The 20,299-nt window shown below is 34.2% G+C and overlaps 1 protein-coding gene across 1 annotated transcript in view; it reads left to right on the top strand.

Annotated features, from left to right (window-relative positions):
- The window catches only part of Sycp1 (synaptonemal complex protein 1), a 154,773-nt gene that overhangs the window by 99,984 nt on the left and 34,490 nt on the right, over window positions 1-20,299 (top strand). Inside the window, 4 exon segments of the mRNA XM_004648982.2 lie at window positions 11,969-12,085; window positions 12,841-12,951; window positions 14,693-14,785; window positions 15,233-15,307. Coding sequence (XP_004649039.1) covers window positions 11,969-12,085; window positions 12,841-12,951; window positions 14,693-14,785; window positions 15,233-15,307 — 396 coding nt within the window.

The following is a 20,299-nucleotide window of genomic DNA, read 5'->3' as shown; positions in this document are numbered from 1 at the left end:
AAGGATCTGTTGATACCTGCAAGAACATGGATAAATCTTCTAATATGTTGACATACTCTATATCTGAAATAATGGTATAATTATAAATTTACTTTAATGTTTATTATTTGTTAACTCATGTATGAGAGAGTAATTTAGCATGATTGCACAGGAAGCCTTAGAATAGACAGAATCAATTTATAGAGCAGAACTGTGGGTTGCCTGGTTGGGAGACATTAGTCTACTAAGGAATATAAAAATTTTTTCTGAGATTATGGAAATTATATCTTGACTAGTGTTGGCATTAAATGGTTCTAAAATCATTTGCCAAAGTTTAATCAAATTTTGTACTTAAAATAAATTTTGTTACATGTAAGTTACATCTCAAAGTTGAACTCACTGATGGGGTAAAATGCACTTTGGAGAGGCTTTTAATTTCTGAGACAACTTAATCAATAGTTATCTTATTTCTTTCTTTTTTTTTTTTTTTTTTTTTTTTTTTTTTTTTTTTGTGGTACCAAGGGTCGAATTGAGGACCTTGTGCTTGCCAGGCAAGCACTTATTCCACTGAGCTATCTTCCCCAGCCCAGTTGTCCTACTTCTTAAATTTTAGTAAATTGTAATTTTTTGAGTTTCACTCAGTACATCTGCATTTTGTATAGCTTTACAATTATCTGTAGCGTTTGTAGCAGTATCTTATCATTCCTGGTGTTGTTTATCTGTTCCTCCTTTTGTTTTGATCAAGGAGACTAGGAGCTTGTCAGCTTTGGAAGGTTTAAAGAAACAAGAACCCTTTGGGTTATTTATTTTCTTTATGTTGTCTGACTTGAGATGTTTTCTTAGATAATTAGTTTAATATACCCATTTTTCTTTCAGCATTGCTATAGCGGTAGCCTATGGACTTTGAAATACAATGAATTAGTATTAATTGGTATATGTGCTGCCAAAGCAAGCATTGCTAGCCCTTTTTTATACTTTATTTTGAGACAGAATCACACTTACATTGCCTAATCTGGGCTTGAACTTGAAATCTTTCAACTTTAATCTCCCTGAGTACTGGATTATATGTGTTATCCACCATGCTTTGCTTTTATTTTCATGTTTTATGTGTCTCTTATAATTAGCATATTGTTGAAGTTTATAATTTTATCTCCTCTGAAAATCTTTTTTACTGGTAACAGTGGTCTTCATATATATTATGTCTCATATCTTTTGTAGTACTATATTATGTGGTTATTATCATTTGTTTTAGTGATTTACAGTATTAAATAATTCAATATTAAAATATTTTCCAGGATGAAGGAAATAGTAAATTGGGGAGAGGCAGTAATGCCTAAGAATATATACAGTTGATAAATGATACAGATTCATAGATATAAAAATAAAGACCAAAGCAGGAAATATTAAAATGTTGTAATAACACTAAATAAAGGATATTAGACACATATATTAACAGTAGCTACCAAGCTATTGAAAGATCATTAATGAATGAACATTAATGAATGAACATTAACAAATGAACATTAATGAAGATTGACTGTGATTATCTCAACAAACAATAATGGAAATTTAAGAATAGAATATAGTCCCAAGTATTGAATAAACATTATTTACTTTGAATTATGTCCATCACATAACTATCATACTAAGAATTTTGAAGAAGTGAGGATAAAAATGTGAGGGAAATATCATTTTAAAGGACACAACACTAGCTATCAGTGATTTTATATGTATTGATATGTCATAGATTTATCTAGCCATAAAATTTAAAGGGAGTTGGGGCTGGGGAGATGGCTCAGTGGAATAAGTGCTTCCCTGGCAAGTGCAACAATCCCCGGTTTCGCAAAAAAAAATAAAAAAATAAAGGAGTAGAGTTACACACAGTGTGCCTCTAATAGTTCTGTTAATCTAAATCTAGAAATTACATTTTTGTCAAAGTCCAAAGGTAATACTTGTACTGAGAACATAATTATTGAAATATTTTTGAAAAAAGTTCAAATGAAATAGATTAATTAAAGTAATTGTATTGGTTATTCTTCTCTCATTGCTGAGACAAATACCCAACACTCAAAATAAGGGAAAGAAATGCTTATCTCACAGTTACTGGAGGTTTCAGTCCATACTCTGGTTCTAAGGCAGAGCAGCACATGGCAGAGAGCAACCTTTCATGGCAACAGCAAAGAGCAGAGAGCAAAGGGAGTGGCAGCAGCTCAGGCTGCTAGCAACTTATCCCACCTTACGTTATAATAATGCAGATTACGTGCCTCAGGGCAGGTATAATATCCACAGCCAAAGTAATCACATACTCCTAAAGTCTCCCCATGACTGCATGGGGGGGGGCACCTGTACACAAACCAGAACTAATGTCAAGAAGAAATAGCCTAAATAGTCCTAGTAAGGAAATTGATTTAAAATCTTTTGGAAAGCATTTTTTATAAAAAGTTTTATCTACACATGAATCAATGCAGTCATTAGGTGTGTTTACTAAGGTTATTAGATACTTGTACAGAAGTTATTAGTAGTTTTAAACACCCACAGGAAGCCATTAAAATATAAGGACCGGCCAGATAGCTCAGTGGACTAAAGTGCCTGCTGTGGCAGCGCACCGTGGCCAGGGTTCGATCCCTGGCTTGCTGTGTAGGCCCCATCCCCGGGGTGCATTGAGACTGGTTGTGGTGAGTAGCGCCTGTAATCCTAGTGCTTGGGAGGCTAAAAACAGCAGAATCACTGCAATTATAATCTACTTAGTGAGACCATGTACACCTTGTATGACCCTGCCCTAAATTCATAAAAATAAAATATAATTTTAAAATAGGCTATTTATATGAAAAAAGTTGGATTGCTTATAATTGATATATATTCAATTACAATTCCACAGGGACTTTTAAAAATGTTGTTTTAAAGAGCAAAAAGATAGAAACAGTAACATACAACAATACATATGGTACAAAACAAGAATATTTTCAGGGGGCCTGGCCTTAGCTCAGTTGTTTAAGTGGCTGCTTCCACAAAGCTGTTAACCTCAGGTTGCTGTAGTTCGATCCCCACAACACTCCAGCCAACCAAACCACCCCTTAGGGCATTTAGAGCAAAAAAAAAAAAAAGAATATTTTCAAAACAAGATTGTCATAGCCAAATCTTTCAAAACAAGAATAGCAAATTAACAGTGGTTGTATTAATGTATTTTTATTGTCAAATCTGTTGCTCAGATGAACAGATATAGGTTTCCACTATTGGACAAAAAATGGAACATTAATGCTTGGTTACAGTAAACCTTAATAGCTTTTTTCTTGACACCTTTTTACTTTTATTATTTTAAAATAATTGATAAGACATTAGAACTGATACACATTTAGCAGAAAAGATGAGAGGTATTCAACTGTGGTTTTTGTATTGCACATTGCTGTCAGTGTAGTTGCTTAGATTGCAGATATTAGTATATAGAGTTAGTCAAAGTGAAAATTTTAAACATTAACTGCTATTTTAAAAAAAGGATGGAAATTAGTAATACAGTCATCTCAGCTATCCTGTGTATATACTTGCATGATTTTCCCCTTTTTTTCCTGTCTTTTCTCCTTTCCCTCATCTTTGTTTTATGTCCAGTTTCTTTCCATTTTACTATCTTATACCATTTAGATTTTATTCTTTCAGGTTCTTATACTAGGGGAACAATATGATATTTGCAAATGTGGTCTGATTTATTTCACTTAGGAGTATAGCCACTAGTTGCATCCATTGACCTATAAAGGCTTCAAGTTTGTCTTGCTTTATAGCTGAGTAATAATACTCCATTGTATAAAAATACTACATCTTTTTTATCCATTTCTCTGGTGATGGACATTTTGGTTGTTTCCAAGATTTGGCTGTGACAAATTGTGCTGATATAAACGTGGTACATATATATCACTGTGGTATGATGTGTTTAGTTCTTTTGGAAAATACTGAATGGGGCCTCCAATCCTAGTTTTTTAAGGAGTCTCCACACTTCTGTAGTGGTTGTACCAGTCTATATTCCCACCAATTAGTGGAGAAAGATTCCTTTTCCCCCACAGCCTCTTCAGGATTTGTTATTAGTTCATTTCTTTATGACAGCCATTCTTTCTGGGGTGAGATGATACCTCATTGTTGTTTTGCTTTGCATTTCTCAAATAGCCAGTGATGTGGAACATTTTTTTCATATATTTATTTGCCATTTTTATTTCTTCCTCTGAGAACTGTGTATTAATTTCAGATGCCCATATTTGGATTGGGTTTTTGAAAATGGGGGGCCTGAGTGTTTTTTAGTTCTTTATACATTATACATAGATTTTCCCAATTCGTGGGCTGTCTTTTCACTCTGTTGGTGATTTCTTTTGACTTGCAGAATTTTCTCAATAAGATGAGATCCCAGTTGTTGATTCATTCTTTGAAGTATTTCTTGGGCAGTTTGGTTTTGCTCATGAACTCTCTGCCTACTTCTGTGTCTTCAGAATTTCCACCTACTATCTCTTCCAGTAGATTTAGTGTTTGTTTTAATATTTAGATCTTTAATCCATTTTGACTTTAGTGCTTAGTGATAGACCTGGGTCTAGTTATATGTTTTGGCATGTGTAGATCCAGTTTTTCTGGCACCATTTATTTATTTTTCGGAACTGGGGATTGAACTCAAATCCCTGCATTTGCCAGTCAAGCGCTTATCCTACTGAGCCATCTCCCTGGCGTGGCACCATTTGTTTAAGAGGCTATCTTCCTTCCAGTGAACATGTTTGGCCTCTTTGTCAAAGGTAAGGTGGCTAAGTGTGTTTGTAGTTGTATCTGCTGCATCTTTGGTTATATTGATCCTCAGGTGTATTCTTTTGCCATTACCATGCTGATTTTATCACAGTAGCTTTGTAGTATAATTTCAAGTCAGGGAGTATAATGTCTCTTCTCTTGCCTTTGTTTTCCGGGATTGCCTTTGCTATTCTAGGTTTTTCAGTTTTAGGAATGTTTTCTCTAGGTCTGTTAGGTACATTGATGGTATTTTGATAGGGCTTACATTAAATGTGTATAACAGTTTTGGAAGTATGTCTGTTTTCACAATGTTGATTCTTCCTATCCAGGAGCACAAAATAGCTTTCCATTTTCTGAAATCCTCTTTTCAGAATATTGTAATTTTCATCAGATCATTTACTTTGCTAGATTAATTTCTAAGTATGTCTTTTTTTTTTGGACACTTATAAAGGGTATTGTTTCTCTAATTTCTCAGTGAGTTTGTTATTTATATAGAGAAATGCTATTGATTTTTGAGTGTTGATTTTGTATTCTGGTATGTTACTGAATTTGTTTATTAATTCTAGGAGCTTCCTGGTAGAGTTTTTGGGTCTTCCATGTACAGTATCATGTTGTCTGCAAATAATGATATTTTAACTTCTTCCTTACCTATTTTTTAAAAAATGTATTTATTTGTTACATGGTCTCACTATGCATCTTGGACTCACAGTAATCCTGTTTTCAGCTTCCCCAGTGCTGGGTTTACAGGTGTATGCCACTGTGCCTGGACTCTGGTGACCTGCTCAGCCCACCCTGAGAGCAGAGCTGGTATGGTATGTGGTGCCTGGAATTGAGCTGAGGTCCCTGTGCTTGCCTAAGCTTGCCTAAGCAGGTGCTTTAGTCTGCTGAGCTATGTTGCTGGCTCCCCTTACTTATTATTCATTTTATTTCTCTTGTCTAACGGCTCTGGCTAATGTTTCCAGAACTATATTGAGTAGGAGTGGTGATAGTGGATATCCTTGTCTTGTACCTGATTTTAGGGTATAAATTTTCAGTTTTTCTCCATTTAAAATGGTGTTGGCTGTTGGTTTTTCATAGATGGCTTTTAATAGATTGAGGTATAGGTCATCTGTTTCAGTTTTCTATAGGACTTTGGTCATGAATGAGTGTTGGACTTAGTCAAAACCTTTTTCTGCATCCATTGAGATGATCATGTGGTTTTTGGTTTTAGCTCTATTTGATATAGTGCATTACATTTGTAGATTTGCATATGTTGAACCATCCTTTCATCCCTGGGATGAATCCTATCTGGTTGTGGTGTATAATCTTCCTCATGACTTGCTGTATTCTCTTTGCTAATATTTTATAGAGAATTTTTGCATCTGTTAATGAGGCAGATTGGCCTGTAATTCTCTTTTGCTTGAGCTTTTTTCTGGTTTTGGTATCAGTGTAATACTGCCCTCTAGGAATGATTTTGGGGATCTGCTTCCTTTTAAATTTCATTGAAGACTTTGAGGATTATTGGTATAAAATCTTCTGTAAATTTATTGTAAAAATGAGTTGTGAATCCATCAGGACCAGGGATTTTCTGTTACTAAGTTCTTGATTATATTTTCAATTTCTTTGGCTGACATTCGCTTATTCAGGCTTTTTATATCTTCTTGATTCAGTTTTGGTAATTTGTGCTTATCTAGGAATTTGTCCATTCTGTGTTCGATTCTGTGAGAGTAATGATTTTCAAAATAGCTATTGATAATGTTCTGAATTTCCACAGGATCTGTAGTCATTTAATCCTTTTCATTCCTTTTTTAAAAAAGTTTTATTGAGAAAGAAGTAGCAATGAGACAGTTTCAAAACAGATTAATAGGATAATTACAATAATTAATACATTGCATATCGTTTTCTTCATAGTATTCATTCATAGTAGAAGATGCAGACATGATGTCTAAACACTTAGTTTAAAGCTTTCTTCTCATTGAACTAAGAAAATCGTTATATATCTGTGCAATGCAGTTGGTTAGGGGTTTATCAGTTTTATTTAATCATTCAAAGAACCAGCTGTTTGATTCATTAGTTCTTTGTATTGTTTTCTTTGTCTCAGTTGCATTAATTTCTGCTCTAATCTTTGTAAACTCCTGCCTTTGGGTTTTGTCATCTTTTTTAGAAGCTTGAGGAGCAACTAAGGGTATTGGTTTGTTCTTGTTCTGTTTCCCTAATGTTTGTGTTCACTACTATAAATTTCCCATTGAGAACTGCTTTAATTGTGCCCCACAAATTCTGGTAAATTGTCCTTGAATTTTTGTTGCATTGTAGATATGGTTTAATCTCTTGTTCAATTTAATCTGTAGTCCATTGGTTCCTAAGAAAAGGATGTTATTGAATTTTCATTTTTTGGGGGGATTTTATTGTTTCTTTTGTCTTTGACTTTCAGTTTCATTGCACTGTGTTTAGTTAAATGCATGGGATAATTTCTGTTCTCTTACATTTATTTAAACATGACCCATGGACTAGTTATGTGGTCTGTTTTAGAGAACATCCCATATGCAGCTGGAAAGAATGTCTATTCAGATATTATTTTGTGGAACAGAACATTCTGTAAATGGCCATTAAGTCCATTTGTTCAAAGGTTTGGTTCAGTTCTGCTCTATTTTTTTGTCTACTTGACCTATTTCTTTTTAAAAAAAATTTTTTTTTGAGGTAAAGGGGTGTTAAGGTCTCCTGTTAAGACATTCTTTAAAATTTGTGTTATATAGTTGGATGCTTTGATATTTGATGCATACATATTCATCACTATTATTGCTTCTTTTTGAAGTTTTCCCCTAAGAAGTATGTAGTGACTTTCTCTCTTTTATTTTATTTTTTGTGGAACCGGGGATTGAACTCATGCCCTTGCGCTTTCCAGCAAGTGCTTATTCTACTGAGCTATCTCCTCAGCCCCCAACTTTCTCTCTTTTAATCATTCTTGGTTTGAAGTTAAGATTGTCTGCGAAAAGAATACTCCTGTTTTTTTTTTCCTGAGGTCCTAGAGCATGTAGTATTATTTTCCATCATTTGACTTTCAGTCTATGAATTTCTTCGTGGTTTAAGTGTGTTTCCTGTATATAGTATGTTGTCGGATTTTGTTTTTTGATCCACTATGCCCATTTATATTTTATTTCATGAATTGTGTCCATTTATATTGGTGGTTATAATTGATATGTATTGGCTTATGTTTGTTGTGTTGGTTTTCTGCTGTTGGTTCCCTACTTTTTGTTTCTAATTGTTTGCCCTGTGTGGTAAGTTATTTCTGTTGTTGTTCCTGGAATTGTGATCATTTTGATCCCTTTCTAGAATATTTTTTAGTACTTTGTATAGGGCTGCTTTGGTCATCATGAAATTCTTTAGTTCTTTGTCATGAAAGTATTTTATTTCTTCTTCAGTTTTTAAAGAGAGTTTTGCAGAGTATATCTGTCTGGATTGAAATTTGTTTTCTTATAGGACTTGGAGTACTTTGCTCCATGCTTTTTTGATGGTATTTGATGAGAAATCTGCTGTTACTCTGATGAGTTTTCCTTTACATGCGATATTTTTCTTTTCTCTTAGAGACTTTTAGTATGTATTCTTGTGCTGATTTTCTGGGATCTTGATTATCATCTGTCTGGGTGTAGTTTTCATTGGGTTGATAATATTTGGAGTTCTATATGCCTCAGTTACCTGAATGTCAGATTGTTTCCCCATATTTGTGAAGTTTTCTGCTATTATTTCTGCCTCTATTCTTATGTTGTTTGTGTTGTCTCCTCATTTCTTCTTAATGCCTGTTAGTCTTATGTTGTTCATCTTTGCATTGTCTTGCAGTTATTGAATTAGTATTGCCTGGATCTTTGTTTTTAGGAGATCTTTCTTTTTCTCTAGCTGCAAAAGTGTAACTTCACTTCCTTCAAATGGTTTTGTCAACTTTTAATGGAGTTTTTAATTTCTTGTATAGCTCTTTGAATCTGTTTCATGCATTTTTATTTCCTATATTGCTCATTCAGGATTTCCATCATTTTTCTGTTCTTTTTTTGCGGAACCGGGGATTGAACTTACAGCCTTGCGCTTGCCAGGGAAGCACTTATTCCACTGAGCCATCTCCCCGGCCCCTGTTCTATTTTTTTAATTAATGTCTTCTTTAGAAACAGTAATTCAGCATAGTTACCATTTCTTTTTTTACTTGGGAGATTATTTCTGTGTCAGAAATAATCTGTACAGATATGATTTCCTCTGTACCCGTTTGTAATTGTTTCTTCAGTTGCCATTTCAGAGATTTCAGCTGTGTGACTTCCAAATGTCTCCTAGGTTGGTTTTGTGTGGGCTTGGGGGTTGAGATTGAATTTTGTTCCTTCTCTCTCTCTCTCCCGGGAATTGAACTCAGGCCCTTGCACTTGCCAGGGAAGTGCTTATTCCACTGAGCCATCTCCCCAGTCCCTGTTGCTTCTCTTTGTCGTTTTCTATTTCAGAGAGAACTCTTATTTTGATTTCTGCAGGGTATAACTTTTGTGAAAGTTCAGTATTAGATTGCTGTGTCACTTAGTCAGAACCTTTCTATAAATAGTATGTTCTTTAGGTATCTGTCATGTCAGAGATTCTTGTTTATTGTGTGTCCCAGATTTTGCCTTCTCTCTTGATTGAGAGTGAGATCCTGGTTTCTGTTTGGCACTGTCCTCTGTCCTTTGGAATAGGGCTTTGGTGAGGTTATTACCCAAGTACCTCCTGATATTATTCCCCAAGGGAGAACACGTGTATAAGACAGATATTATATGCTATTTATAGTAGTATATTTAGCAATACTAATTACACCTGGTGAAATTTAGAAATTGACAAACTTTTGTAACTAATTTGTTTGTATTTTAGGCCATAGGAGCAAACAGCCATATTACAAAGCAGATCATAAATGTGGAATTTGTGTTTAAATTAGTGACCTGAATTCTGTCTGGGCACCTCCATTTGATGTACTTGGTGTCTTCCAGGCAGACTAGTTCATCCAAATTACCTTCCGCCATCTTTGAACCTCGAGAATCCTCCTGGTAGGTCTGGGCCTTAGTCCGGGCCTTGCCGGGCCTAGCAGTATGCCTCAGCTCACCTGGTGTAGTTCCTTTCCACTCTGTCCTGCCAAACTGGACCAGCAGGGGCTGGGGAGATGGCTCAGTGGAATAAGTACTTCCCTGGCAAGTGCAAGGGCCTGACTTCAATCCCCAGTTCTGCCAAAAAACAAAACAAAACAAAACAAAACAAAAAAAAAACAAAAAAAACTGGACTAGCAGGACTTGGCTGCTAGGCTTGGTTCTTTCCAGCTCCCCCCCCACACCAAACAGGGATTTTTATACACCCTAACAATCTGATTCTAAAAGTTATATGTAAGAGGAGTGGCCAAAAATAGCTAAAGCAATATTTAAGAAGATCAAAGTGGGAAAATGCTCTACCAGATAGATTATTTGCATAGCCAGGGTAATTAAGACAGTGTAACATTTGCATGGAGATAGTCAAACCAGTTGAGTAATAGAGGGAGTCCTAGAACAATTTATGTCCAAATGCAAATCTGACTTACTACAGAAGCTGTATTGTAGATACATGCAGTTGTCATTTGACATATTTGAACGTTTGACTAGTGTTGCATTAAAACTGCACATTAAAGGGAGTTCCTTAAGAATATAAATGTTTAAGGCAAGACTTCAGCTTTTAAGAAGGTATGATAGAATTTATTTAAGGTCAGGTGGTAGATTTCTTAAGGTAAAAAACATATTTGGCAATATAGATAAATTCATATGCTTTGATTAGTAATTATTTAATCAGAAAACAAACCTCAGTATTATAATTTATACCAAAATGTGTGTATAAGAGCATCTACAGCTATATTCAGTGTCTTATAAACAATTGATAAATATAGATAAGTTTGTGGTATATTCATACAATGAAACACTATAAAGCACAGAAAATGAACTCTATATATGTAATATCTAGAACATGTTGAATGAAAAAATGGAGCAAATATACTGTGAAAAGTTAAAAAAATAGTGCTTAGGGATACATAATACAGTAAATCTATAAAGAAAAATAAGAGAATAAAGAATATAAATATTAAGAATGTATGTTGTAGTTCAGAAAATAGGGAAAAATTAATGAAGAGGGCTTTAAAAGAAGCCTTTAGCAATATTGGTTAATTTGTGAATAAAGTTGGTGGTTCATTAATAGATATAGGATACCTATTCTGATTCATTGTTAAGTTGCCCATGTCTCTCCCCCCCATGTTTTGTTCCTGTTAAATGTACCCCTCCGAATTCTAACTCTTCCCTAAGATAAAAGTGAATCTGGAGAATGGGTTTTTATTTAGGGCATGTTTCTCTTGGTAACTATTATGCTTGACCCATAGCTAGCATTGTAAATATTTATACAAATTATGTAAAAATGATAGAAATAGAAGGTGTTTCTTCTTTTTTATTTTTTGATGTTTCTTCTTTATAGAAAACATCTCATTTTTTTAATTTTTATAATGTAATGCTTATATTTTAAGATCTTGCCTCAAATTTTGAAAGGTATTGTTTTGATGAGAAGTCCTAAAGTATATTTTGAACATTGGAATTTTATGGAGAATTAATATAACTGCACATTCATAAAACATATCTTCAAAAACTTTGTAAAAGGAAACAAAATTAAAGGTAACAAGTCAGGTAGATCATCAGAACTGTCCTGTCCATCTATCTTTTATCACAAAATCTGAATACTATTATCTATATGTCTATTTAAACTGACAAAATTCTCCTGACATTAAATTATATAGCTTTCTTTTTTTTTTCTGTTTTGTGGGGAAAAAAAATAAAGCTTCATAAATAACATAATAGGAGATTAACAATTGTTAATACTTTACTTTTTGCTATCTTCATATAGTTGTTCAATATATAAGATATTAATCTCATTAATTTTATTTTTTTCAGTGCATAGGTTTTTTGCCCAACTGGAATGATTACTTTTCATATTAAGACATACAGAACTGAAATTAACAAATTCAGATGCATTAAAATAGATTTATGGATGTTTATATTATTTATGAAGATAAAATACATATTTTAGGGGACATACGAATATGAGTGAAAAATGGAGTGTATCTTGCCATGCAAAAAATACAAGGAAAATGAGTCATAATTTTCATGAATATTTTAACATTACCAAAAACACAAAATGAATGTGGACTATTTTGTTTTAGCCCACAATACTTGATATTCATGCTCTTTTCTTTACTTAAAAGGTCAGTGAATTAGAATTAGAACTAGAAAATTCCAGACAAAAGTTTGAAGAAATGACTTACAACTATCAAAAAGAAATTGAGGATAAAAAGATTTCAGAAGAAAATCTTTTGGGACAGGTAAGAAAAACTAAATGTTTAGAACTTCTACTCAGATTCTATATTCATTAGCATTTAAAGAAAAAAAGATTCTTACGATTTTTAGAAAGAGTTAATAAATTCATATGAGGAACAATTATAAATTTCTGTAGCTAAAAATATCCCTGTTATTATAAATACAAACAGTGGGAAGTAAGCCAAATCTGTGATTGTCATGGGTACTTTTCACATTGCTGGGACAAACTACTGGACATCCACAAATTAAAAATAGAAAAGGTTTTTTTTAGTCCACTGTAGAGGTTTCAGTCCATAGTTGGCTGGCTGCAAGGCAGGGTGGCATGCAGAGGCACAGAAACAGTCCCTGGCTTGGTAGGCACATGGCAGAGAGCACCTGCTCTTACACCAACAGCAGCAAAGCTTCCCTTGCTGTTTTATCCCCATCCAGGTTATGTAGGGCCACCAGCACCCAGAAAAGGCCTTCTCATCATTCACACATAGAACTGTGCTAAACCAGTCAGTGGGCTAATTTAGTTCTCACACCCTTAATCCATATTGACACACCCTACATCCAATCATCAGTGAAAAACACCACCTATGAATGTATGAGTTGTTGGGATACATCTAGATACAAGTTAACTGTGATGTATTTTCTGCCTGTTTTTTCTGATTTCTTGGTGTTTGAATTTTCCATTTTTATATAAGTAAAAAGCACATTTTGCTTTTTCATTTAAGTTAAATTATTTATGCATTAATCTTAAGTACTACTTGTTTCCTAGATTGAGAAGACAACAGTAAGAGCTGATGAAGCTGAAAAATTACAGAAAGAAATTGATTTAAGATGTCAACATAAAATAGCTGAAATGGTAGCACTTATGGAAAAACATAAGGTAACTCATACAATAATATTTTTGGTTTTTTTATGTCTTTATTGGTACATGTTTGTAATTCATACTACAAGAAGAGGAGGTAGGGAGAGGGAAGAGGAAGAGGATGAGAAAAAAAACTAATTGAAATCATATTCTGTGCAAAAAGTAATGAACTGATAGTATTCTGATTTGTAAGAAATTATTGTCAATACCACAGTGACTAAGAGCTGGAATACTCTTACCTTCTATTTCTCTAAGCTCAAATCTTAACCGTACAAAGCTTGGCTTGGGTGTTCTAGAGTAAATCGTAAATCACTCTTTACCTGTTCTTCTGGTAGGTATCTTTTACATATATCTAATGCTTACTAGGCTTAGTAATTTTTTTTTTTTTTGCGGAACTAGGGATTGAACTCAGGCCCTTGCGCTTGCCAGAGAAGCGCTTATTCTACTGAGCCAACTCTTGGGCCCCAGTAATTTTTAAGAAAAGAATAAATAAAGACTGGACAGATAGCTTAGCAAACTAAAATGCCTGCTTAGGCAGAGTACAGCAGCCTGGGTTCGATCCCCGGCTGGCCCTGCCCCAGGGGCACGCTGAGAGGGTTATTGAGACTGGGTATGATGGCACACAACTGTAGTCCCATTGCTTGGGAGGCTGAAAACAGAGTCAATATCAGTCCCGATCTACCTAGTATGACCTTGTAGACCCTGTCTTAAATACATTTAAAAAAAAAGTTTGAAAAGCATACTGTTTGTGGTGGTTGTTTCACCTATTTGTTGTTGTTTAGAGTAATTCTTCTATTAGGAAAGTATGCCTGAATCTCCTCATGACTTGGAGAGGAAGTAGCCTATTCCTCCGTATTCATTTTAAAAATTGTCACTCAGCCCTTCATCAGGGGCCACCTGGTCAACAGTCTACTGCAGGGTGACAGTTTCAACCATTTCTAGCATCTCTGCTTCTCAGCTATCATCTCTGTTGCAGTAATAATAAAATGTATTTCAAAGTGAAAAAAATTGTTGCTGGAATCTATTATGATGTAACCAATAAAAAATTTAAGATAAGTAACATTATGAACTTACAGTTATGAACAAATTTGTTACATTTCTATCTAGTAAAGAAGCTTTTATCCATATTGATAGTAAATTTATCTCAGCTTTGGACAGTAGAAGCCTTTTTTTTTTTTAGTGGTACCAGGGGTTGAACGCAGGACCTTTTACTTGCCAGGCAAGTGCTTATCCCACTGAGCTATGCCTGGCACTAGAAGCCTTTTAAACTTGACTAAGTAATTCCTTTTGACTTGATTATGATAGTTTCTGGTAGCTTACTTTTTGACCTGGTAGAATATTCAAGGATCCTTTTTGTATTTTCTGACCCAGATTTTGGAGTTGACCACTTTTCTATGAAGTCCTGATACTTTTTTTTTCCAGAACTGGGGATTGAACTCATGCCCTTGTGCTTGCCAGGCAAACACTCTTCTACTGAACTATCTCCCCAGCCCCCAGTCCTGGTATTTCTGATGTATTTTTTAAATGGTGAAATTCAGTGTTTCCAATAAATAATTACTTCTTACTTTCCTGTTAGATTTTTTCCAAGACCTAGAGTAAGTTTTACTTACTGTTGAATAAGTTTTAAGTTATTAGAATGAAAAATATGTGAAAAACGATATCTGTACTCTAATAAACATTCTTTTCTTCAAATATTACATGTGTTTGGATACCAATATTATAAATTGTATTCATTTTGATATATTTTCATTTAATACAGCACCAATATGATAAGATGGTTGAAGAAAGAGACTCAGAACTAGGACTTTACAAGACCAAAGAACAAGAACAGTTGTCTCTGAGAACATCTTTGGTGAGATACAGAGCAAATCCAGTTTTTATAATGTTAGCATGCTTATGATAAAAATATTGTGTAAAATAACTTTTGAACTATGGAAACATGATCTTATCTGAAAGCGTTTTTACAGAGCTTCATATGTGGTTTTCTAATTTTGTTTTCTTGAAACAGTAAAACTTTTTTCAAATGAAATATTATGAGCTCCAATTAACTAGTAACTTTCAAGCTCTGATTGGGAAAGGGGAGTGAGATTAGGAGAGGATGAGAGCAGATGTACTTAGTGTTAAATCTTTAGAGAAAACGAAAAACTTGTTTAAGTGAAGACTACTTATAACCTCTGTATCTGCAGACTTTATTAGTGAATTTCTCTGTAGGGCTAAATTTATTGAAAAACTAGTTCACATTTTCATAGTCTTGAAAAGTATATGAGAGCACTTTAAAACTTAATTTTTTTTTCTTTAGGAGATTGAACTATCTAACCTCAAAACTGAACTTTTGTCTGTTAAGAAACAACTGGACATAGAAAGAGAAGAAAAAGTAGGTTTTATGGCATTATCAGTAAGATGATTATTGCATTTAGGTATAATTTTGCATTTTTATAAGCATGTCATTTTAGAAGTAATTGATAAATTTGGTTAACTAGAGATAAAAAATAGTTTTTCTCTGTTAACTTTTTTCCAGAAAAAATATCTATTTAGAATTTCCTTCAATTAAATGTCAGACACTTAGGACTGTACATGCACTTTTTTTTTTAAAATTTTTTTTAAAATTATTTATTTATTCCTTTTGTGTGTGTGTGTGTGTGTGTGTGTGTGGCCAGCTGTACATGCACTTTTAAGACTAAAAATACTTTTAAATATTCCATAACTGGGATTAAGGGTATAGCTCTGTGGCATAGCACCTTCCTGGCAAGTGTGAAGTCCTAAATTTAATTCCCAGTACCAAAAAAAAAAAAAAAAAAAAGCATAACTATTTGGCAGATATTACTTATATGAAAATGTTAACATTTAATATAGTTTTAAAATTGTTGTTTCAGAAAATGGCTTATAGTTGTAGCATTTTGCATTTTACAAAGTGAATTGACTCATTTTAGCATAACAAATACTATTTCATTCCCTTTTTATGGCAGGTGCTGTTGTGAGTACCCTACTAACATCAAAATTTATCCTTTTAACAAACAATGTTGTGTACAATACTTATTTTTTTGAATTTTAGGGAAGTTATTGAGAATCATGTAGTAAGGAGAATGTCTAGAGTGCAGGTGTGTGTCTTTATTTTTCATGGCTTTGAACCTCCACTGAAACACTCCACAACAGTTTAGAACATACACTTTCAATGTCAAACCTCTGAATTTGTTAACTTTCTTCCTGCATTTAATTCTTTTCATCCTTTTCCATTGATGGAAAAGCTTAACACAGCTTTCATCTTACAAATGTGAGTTTATTGTATATAAGTGTTTGTGTAGCATTTTTTACATTAAAATAGTTATTTTAGTTTGTTCCTTTAATAATTCAATATTATAGGCTCTTCAAAGGCTAGACTTATGCTTTTTCTTTGATTTCTTTACACAAACTTTGCAATTTTTATATTTTCAATAATATTAAAGAAATGACCAAATAGATTATTGTAATAATAATGTTCATACTTGCTTTTATCCTCCTGTTCCAGTGTATCAATAGAGAACAGTACTCTTGGGTCTTTTGATGTCCTGTTATTTCTAGCCCACCCTTCTTACTGGACATTAAACCCTGGGACTCATGCAAGCTAGGTTCTGTTACTGAGCAACATCTCTAGCCCTCACTTCCTGATGTTTTCAGTTAAATACTCAGCATTCTTCAGTATTTTATTATTAAGATGGTAAATATGAATAAGACTTTGATCAAATTTATATTTTATTAATTGAGAAAAAATTGCAATGTGACAGGTTGAAAACAGGTTGGTAGGAGAGTTACAACTATTAATATATTGCATATTGTTGTCTTTGTAGTAGTCATTCATAGCATACGATGCAGACATGAATTCCTGTCCAAACACTATTAGTACAGATCTTTCTTCTTATTGAATTAAGAGAAAGTAGCTATACATCTATCCTATTTTGTATATACAGATACAAAATTGTCCTGCATTTATATCACCTTTTTTTGTTCAGTTTTGTTAGAGATGGGTATTCCATTGCCATCCAAATATTGTAGGTGCATGAATTCAGCAAAATAATCCAATAACTCCACAGTAGTAGTGGGTTATCCACAGGACTGGCAATGTCCAAATCTGATGACTTGAGCCTTCCACAGCTCAGCATGTTAACATGGCTTCACTTTTCATACCTTGATTCTACACTTTTCTGCTGGATGGTTAAGACCAAGATAAAGCAAGACCTATATAACAAGAAATGTAACTTTTGTATCTGACATGGATGGTCAATACCCTCAGGACTTATCTCGAAACCCTGTACCACACTTTGTAGATCTTTTATCAGTATCAGCCATGTGGATGAGTCACGGCCATTGCCTGACCAATTTGCTTTCTATGAAAGCCTAAGAATGTTTTCTTTCCATGTGACTTCCTTAGGCACACTGTACATCATCAATCACATTACTCTGTGGCCCCATAATCTCCTTGATCAGAAAATTTGGGGCACAACTAAGTTACATGATGTTACAGTACAGGTTCTCCTATGTCCTGAGTCCTCACTGACCTTGAAAGGCTAAGGCCAGAATGTTGGCTGTCCTTTCAGTCTTTCTTTTTCTCTAATTTTTGATCTGCAACGTTAGGTTATTAACCCTTCAGAAGAGAAGGTTATTATTGCCCTACAACATAAGCAGGTGGGTTTAACCTCATTGTCTGTCTGAATATCAAACATTTTAGGCATAAGATGGAACATCTTTTTTAAAAAAAAAACATTTACTTGAGATACAGTCTGGCAGTATGTATTTAGATGACCAGAATGACAGGCATTCCAAGCATGACCCCACTATTACACATTGCTATCTTCAGTGCAGTTGCTTGGTTCACACGTTTCAGCATATATAGTTACTCAGGGTGGGAATCCCACCCAGTAACTGCCAGATTGAAAACCTGCTGATAGTTCTCAGCATCGTTGCCTTACCCATCTTGTACATATAAATGTATGGCTTTGCCCCTGTCATGTTTCCTAGCTTTTCTCCTTGCCCTCTTTTCATGTCTAATCCTCAAGTTCTAGCTTTCCTTTTAATTGTGTTATACATTTTATTTGTATTTCTTCTTTTGAGTTCTTATACTAGGGAAACTATGCAATACTTATACCTGTAGGTCTGGTTTATTTCACTTATGAGTATATCTTCAAGTGGCATTCACTTAAATATGAAGGCTTCAAGTTTATCATTCTTTATAGCTGAGTAATACTCCATTGTATAAAAATACCACATCTTTTTCATCCATTCTTCAGGTGACGGGTATCTTGGTTGTTTCCAAGATCTGGCTATCACAAATTGTGCTGCTATAAATATAGGTACACATATATCACTAGAATATGATGTTTTCAATTCCTCTGAGAAAATTCCCAGTAGGGTGATAGCCAGTTTGAATGCAATTTCCAATCCTAGATTTTTAAGGAGTCTTCACACTGATTTCCATAATGGTTGTACCAGTCTATATTCCCACCAATAGCAAAGAAGGGTTCCTTTTTCCCCACAGCCTCTCCAACATTTGTTATTGGTTGATTTGTTTATGATAGCCATTCGTTGTGGGGTGAGATGGTATCTCAGTGTTGTTTTAATTTGCATTTCATGGATGGCTAGTGATGTGGAGCATTTTTTCATATGTTTATTTGCTTCTTTAATTTCATCCTCTGAGAAGTGTGTGTTCATCTCAGATGCCCATTTCTGGATTGGGTCTTTATAAATTTTGGGGCGCTAATGTTTTTTAGTTCTTTATTCTAGAGAGTAGACCTTTGTCTGAGCACTTATTAAGATTTTTTTGAAATTTGTGGTTTGTGTTTTCACTTTGTTGGTAATTTCTTTTGACGTGCAAAAACTTCTCAATATGAGGAGTTCCCAGTTGTTAATTCTTTCAAATGTTACCTGTGTGATTTCATTTTTGTTCATGAACTCTTTGCCTACCCCTGTGTCTTCAAGAGTTCCTCCTACTTTCTCTTCCAGGAGATTTAGTGTTTCTGTTTTAATGTTTAAATCTTTAATGCACTTTGACTATAGTTTAGTGCGTGGTGATATACCTTGGTCAAGTTTCAGTTTTCAGCATGTACAGAGCCAGTTTTTCCAGCATCATTTGTTAAAGAGGCTGTCTTTCTTCCGGTGAGTATGTTTGGCCTGTTTATCAAAAATCAGGTGACTGAGTGTGTTCGTAGAGGTTTATGCATCTTCTAATCTATTCCATTGATCCTCAGGTCTATTTCCTTGCCAGTACCATGCTGATTTTATCACAGTAGCCTTGTAGTATAATTTCAAGTCGGGAATTGTATTGTCTCCTGCCTTGTCTTTGTTGCCCAGGATTGTCTTTGCCATTCTAGGTCTTCTCTGATTCCAAATAAATTTTAGGAACTATTTCTCTCAGTCTGTGAGGTATGTTGATGATAGTTCGATAGGGATTGCATTAAATCTGTACAGCAGTTTTGGGAGTATGGCCATCTTCACAATGTTGGTTTTTCCTATCCAGGAGCAGGGAATATCTTCCCATTTTCTGAAATCCTCTTTCAGAGTATTGTAATTTTCCTTGAAAAGATGTTTGACTTCCTTTGTTAGATTAATTCCAAGATAGTTCATTTTCCTCGTTGCTATTTGTAAAAGGTATTGTTTCTCTAATTTCCCTCTCAGTGTGTTTGTTATCTGTGTAGAGGAATGCTACTGACTTTTGGGTATTGACTTTGTATCCTGCTATACTGTTGAATTTGTGTACCAGTTCTAGTAGCTTCTTGGTGGAGTTTTTTGGGTCTTCCAAGTAAAGTACCATATCATCTACAAATAATGATAATTTAACTTCTTTACCTATTCTTATTCCTTTATTTTTCTCTCTTATCTAATAGCTGTAGCTAATGCTTCCTGAACTGTATTGAATAGGAGGGGTGATGGAGGACATCCTTATCTTGTACCAGATCTAAGAGTAAAAGATTTCAGTTTTTCCCCATTTAGGATTATATTAGCCATTGGGTTGTCATAGATGGCTTTTATCAGATGTAAGTAAAGGCCATCTATTCCAATTTTCTGTAGGACTTTGAACATGAATGAGTGTTGGAGTTATCCAAAGTCTTTTCTGCATCAATTGAGATGATCACGTGGTTTCTAGATTTCCCCTATTGATATGGTGTATTACATTTATGGATTTGCATATATTGAACCATCCTTACATCCCTGGGATGAATCCTACCTGATTATGGTGTATAATCTTCTTGATTTGTTGTATTCTATTTGCTAGGATTTTATTGAGGATTTTTGTATCTATGTTCATGAGGGAGATAGGCCTGTAGTTCTGTTTCACTTGTGTACTTCCCTGGTTTTGATATCAGTGTAATACTTGCCTCCAGGAATGATTTTGGGA

Source organism: Octodon degus, unplaced genomic scaffold (genome assembly GCF_000260255.1).
Source record: "Octodon degus isolate 3935 unplaced genomic scaffold, OctDeg1.0 scaffold00140, whole genome shotgun sequence".
NCBI lineage: Eukaryota > Metazoa > Chordata > Mammalia > Rodentia > Octodontidae > Octodon > Octodon degus.
Note: the sequence above shows the minus strand (reverse complement) of the source record. Positions and strands in the feature narration are given on the sequence as shown.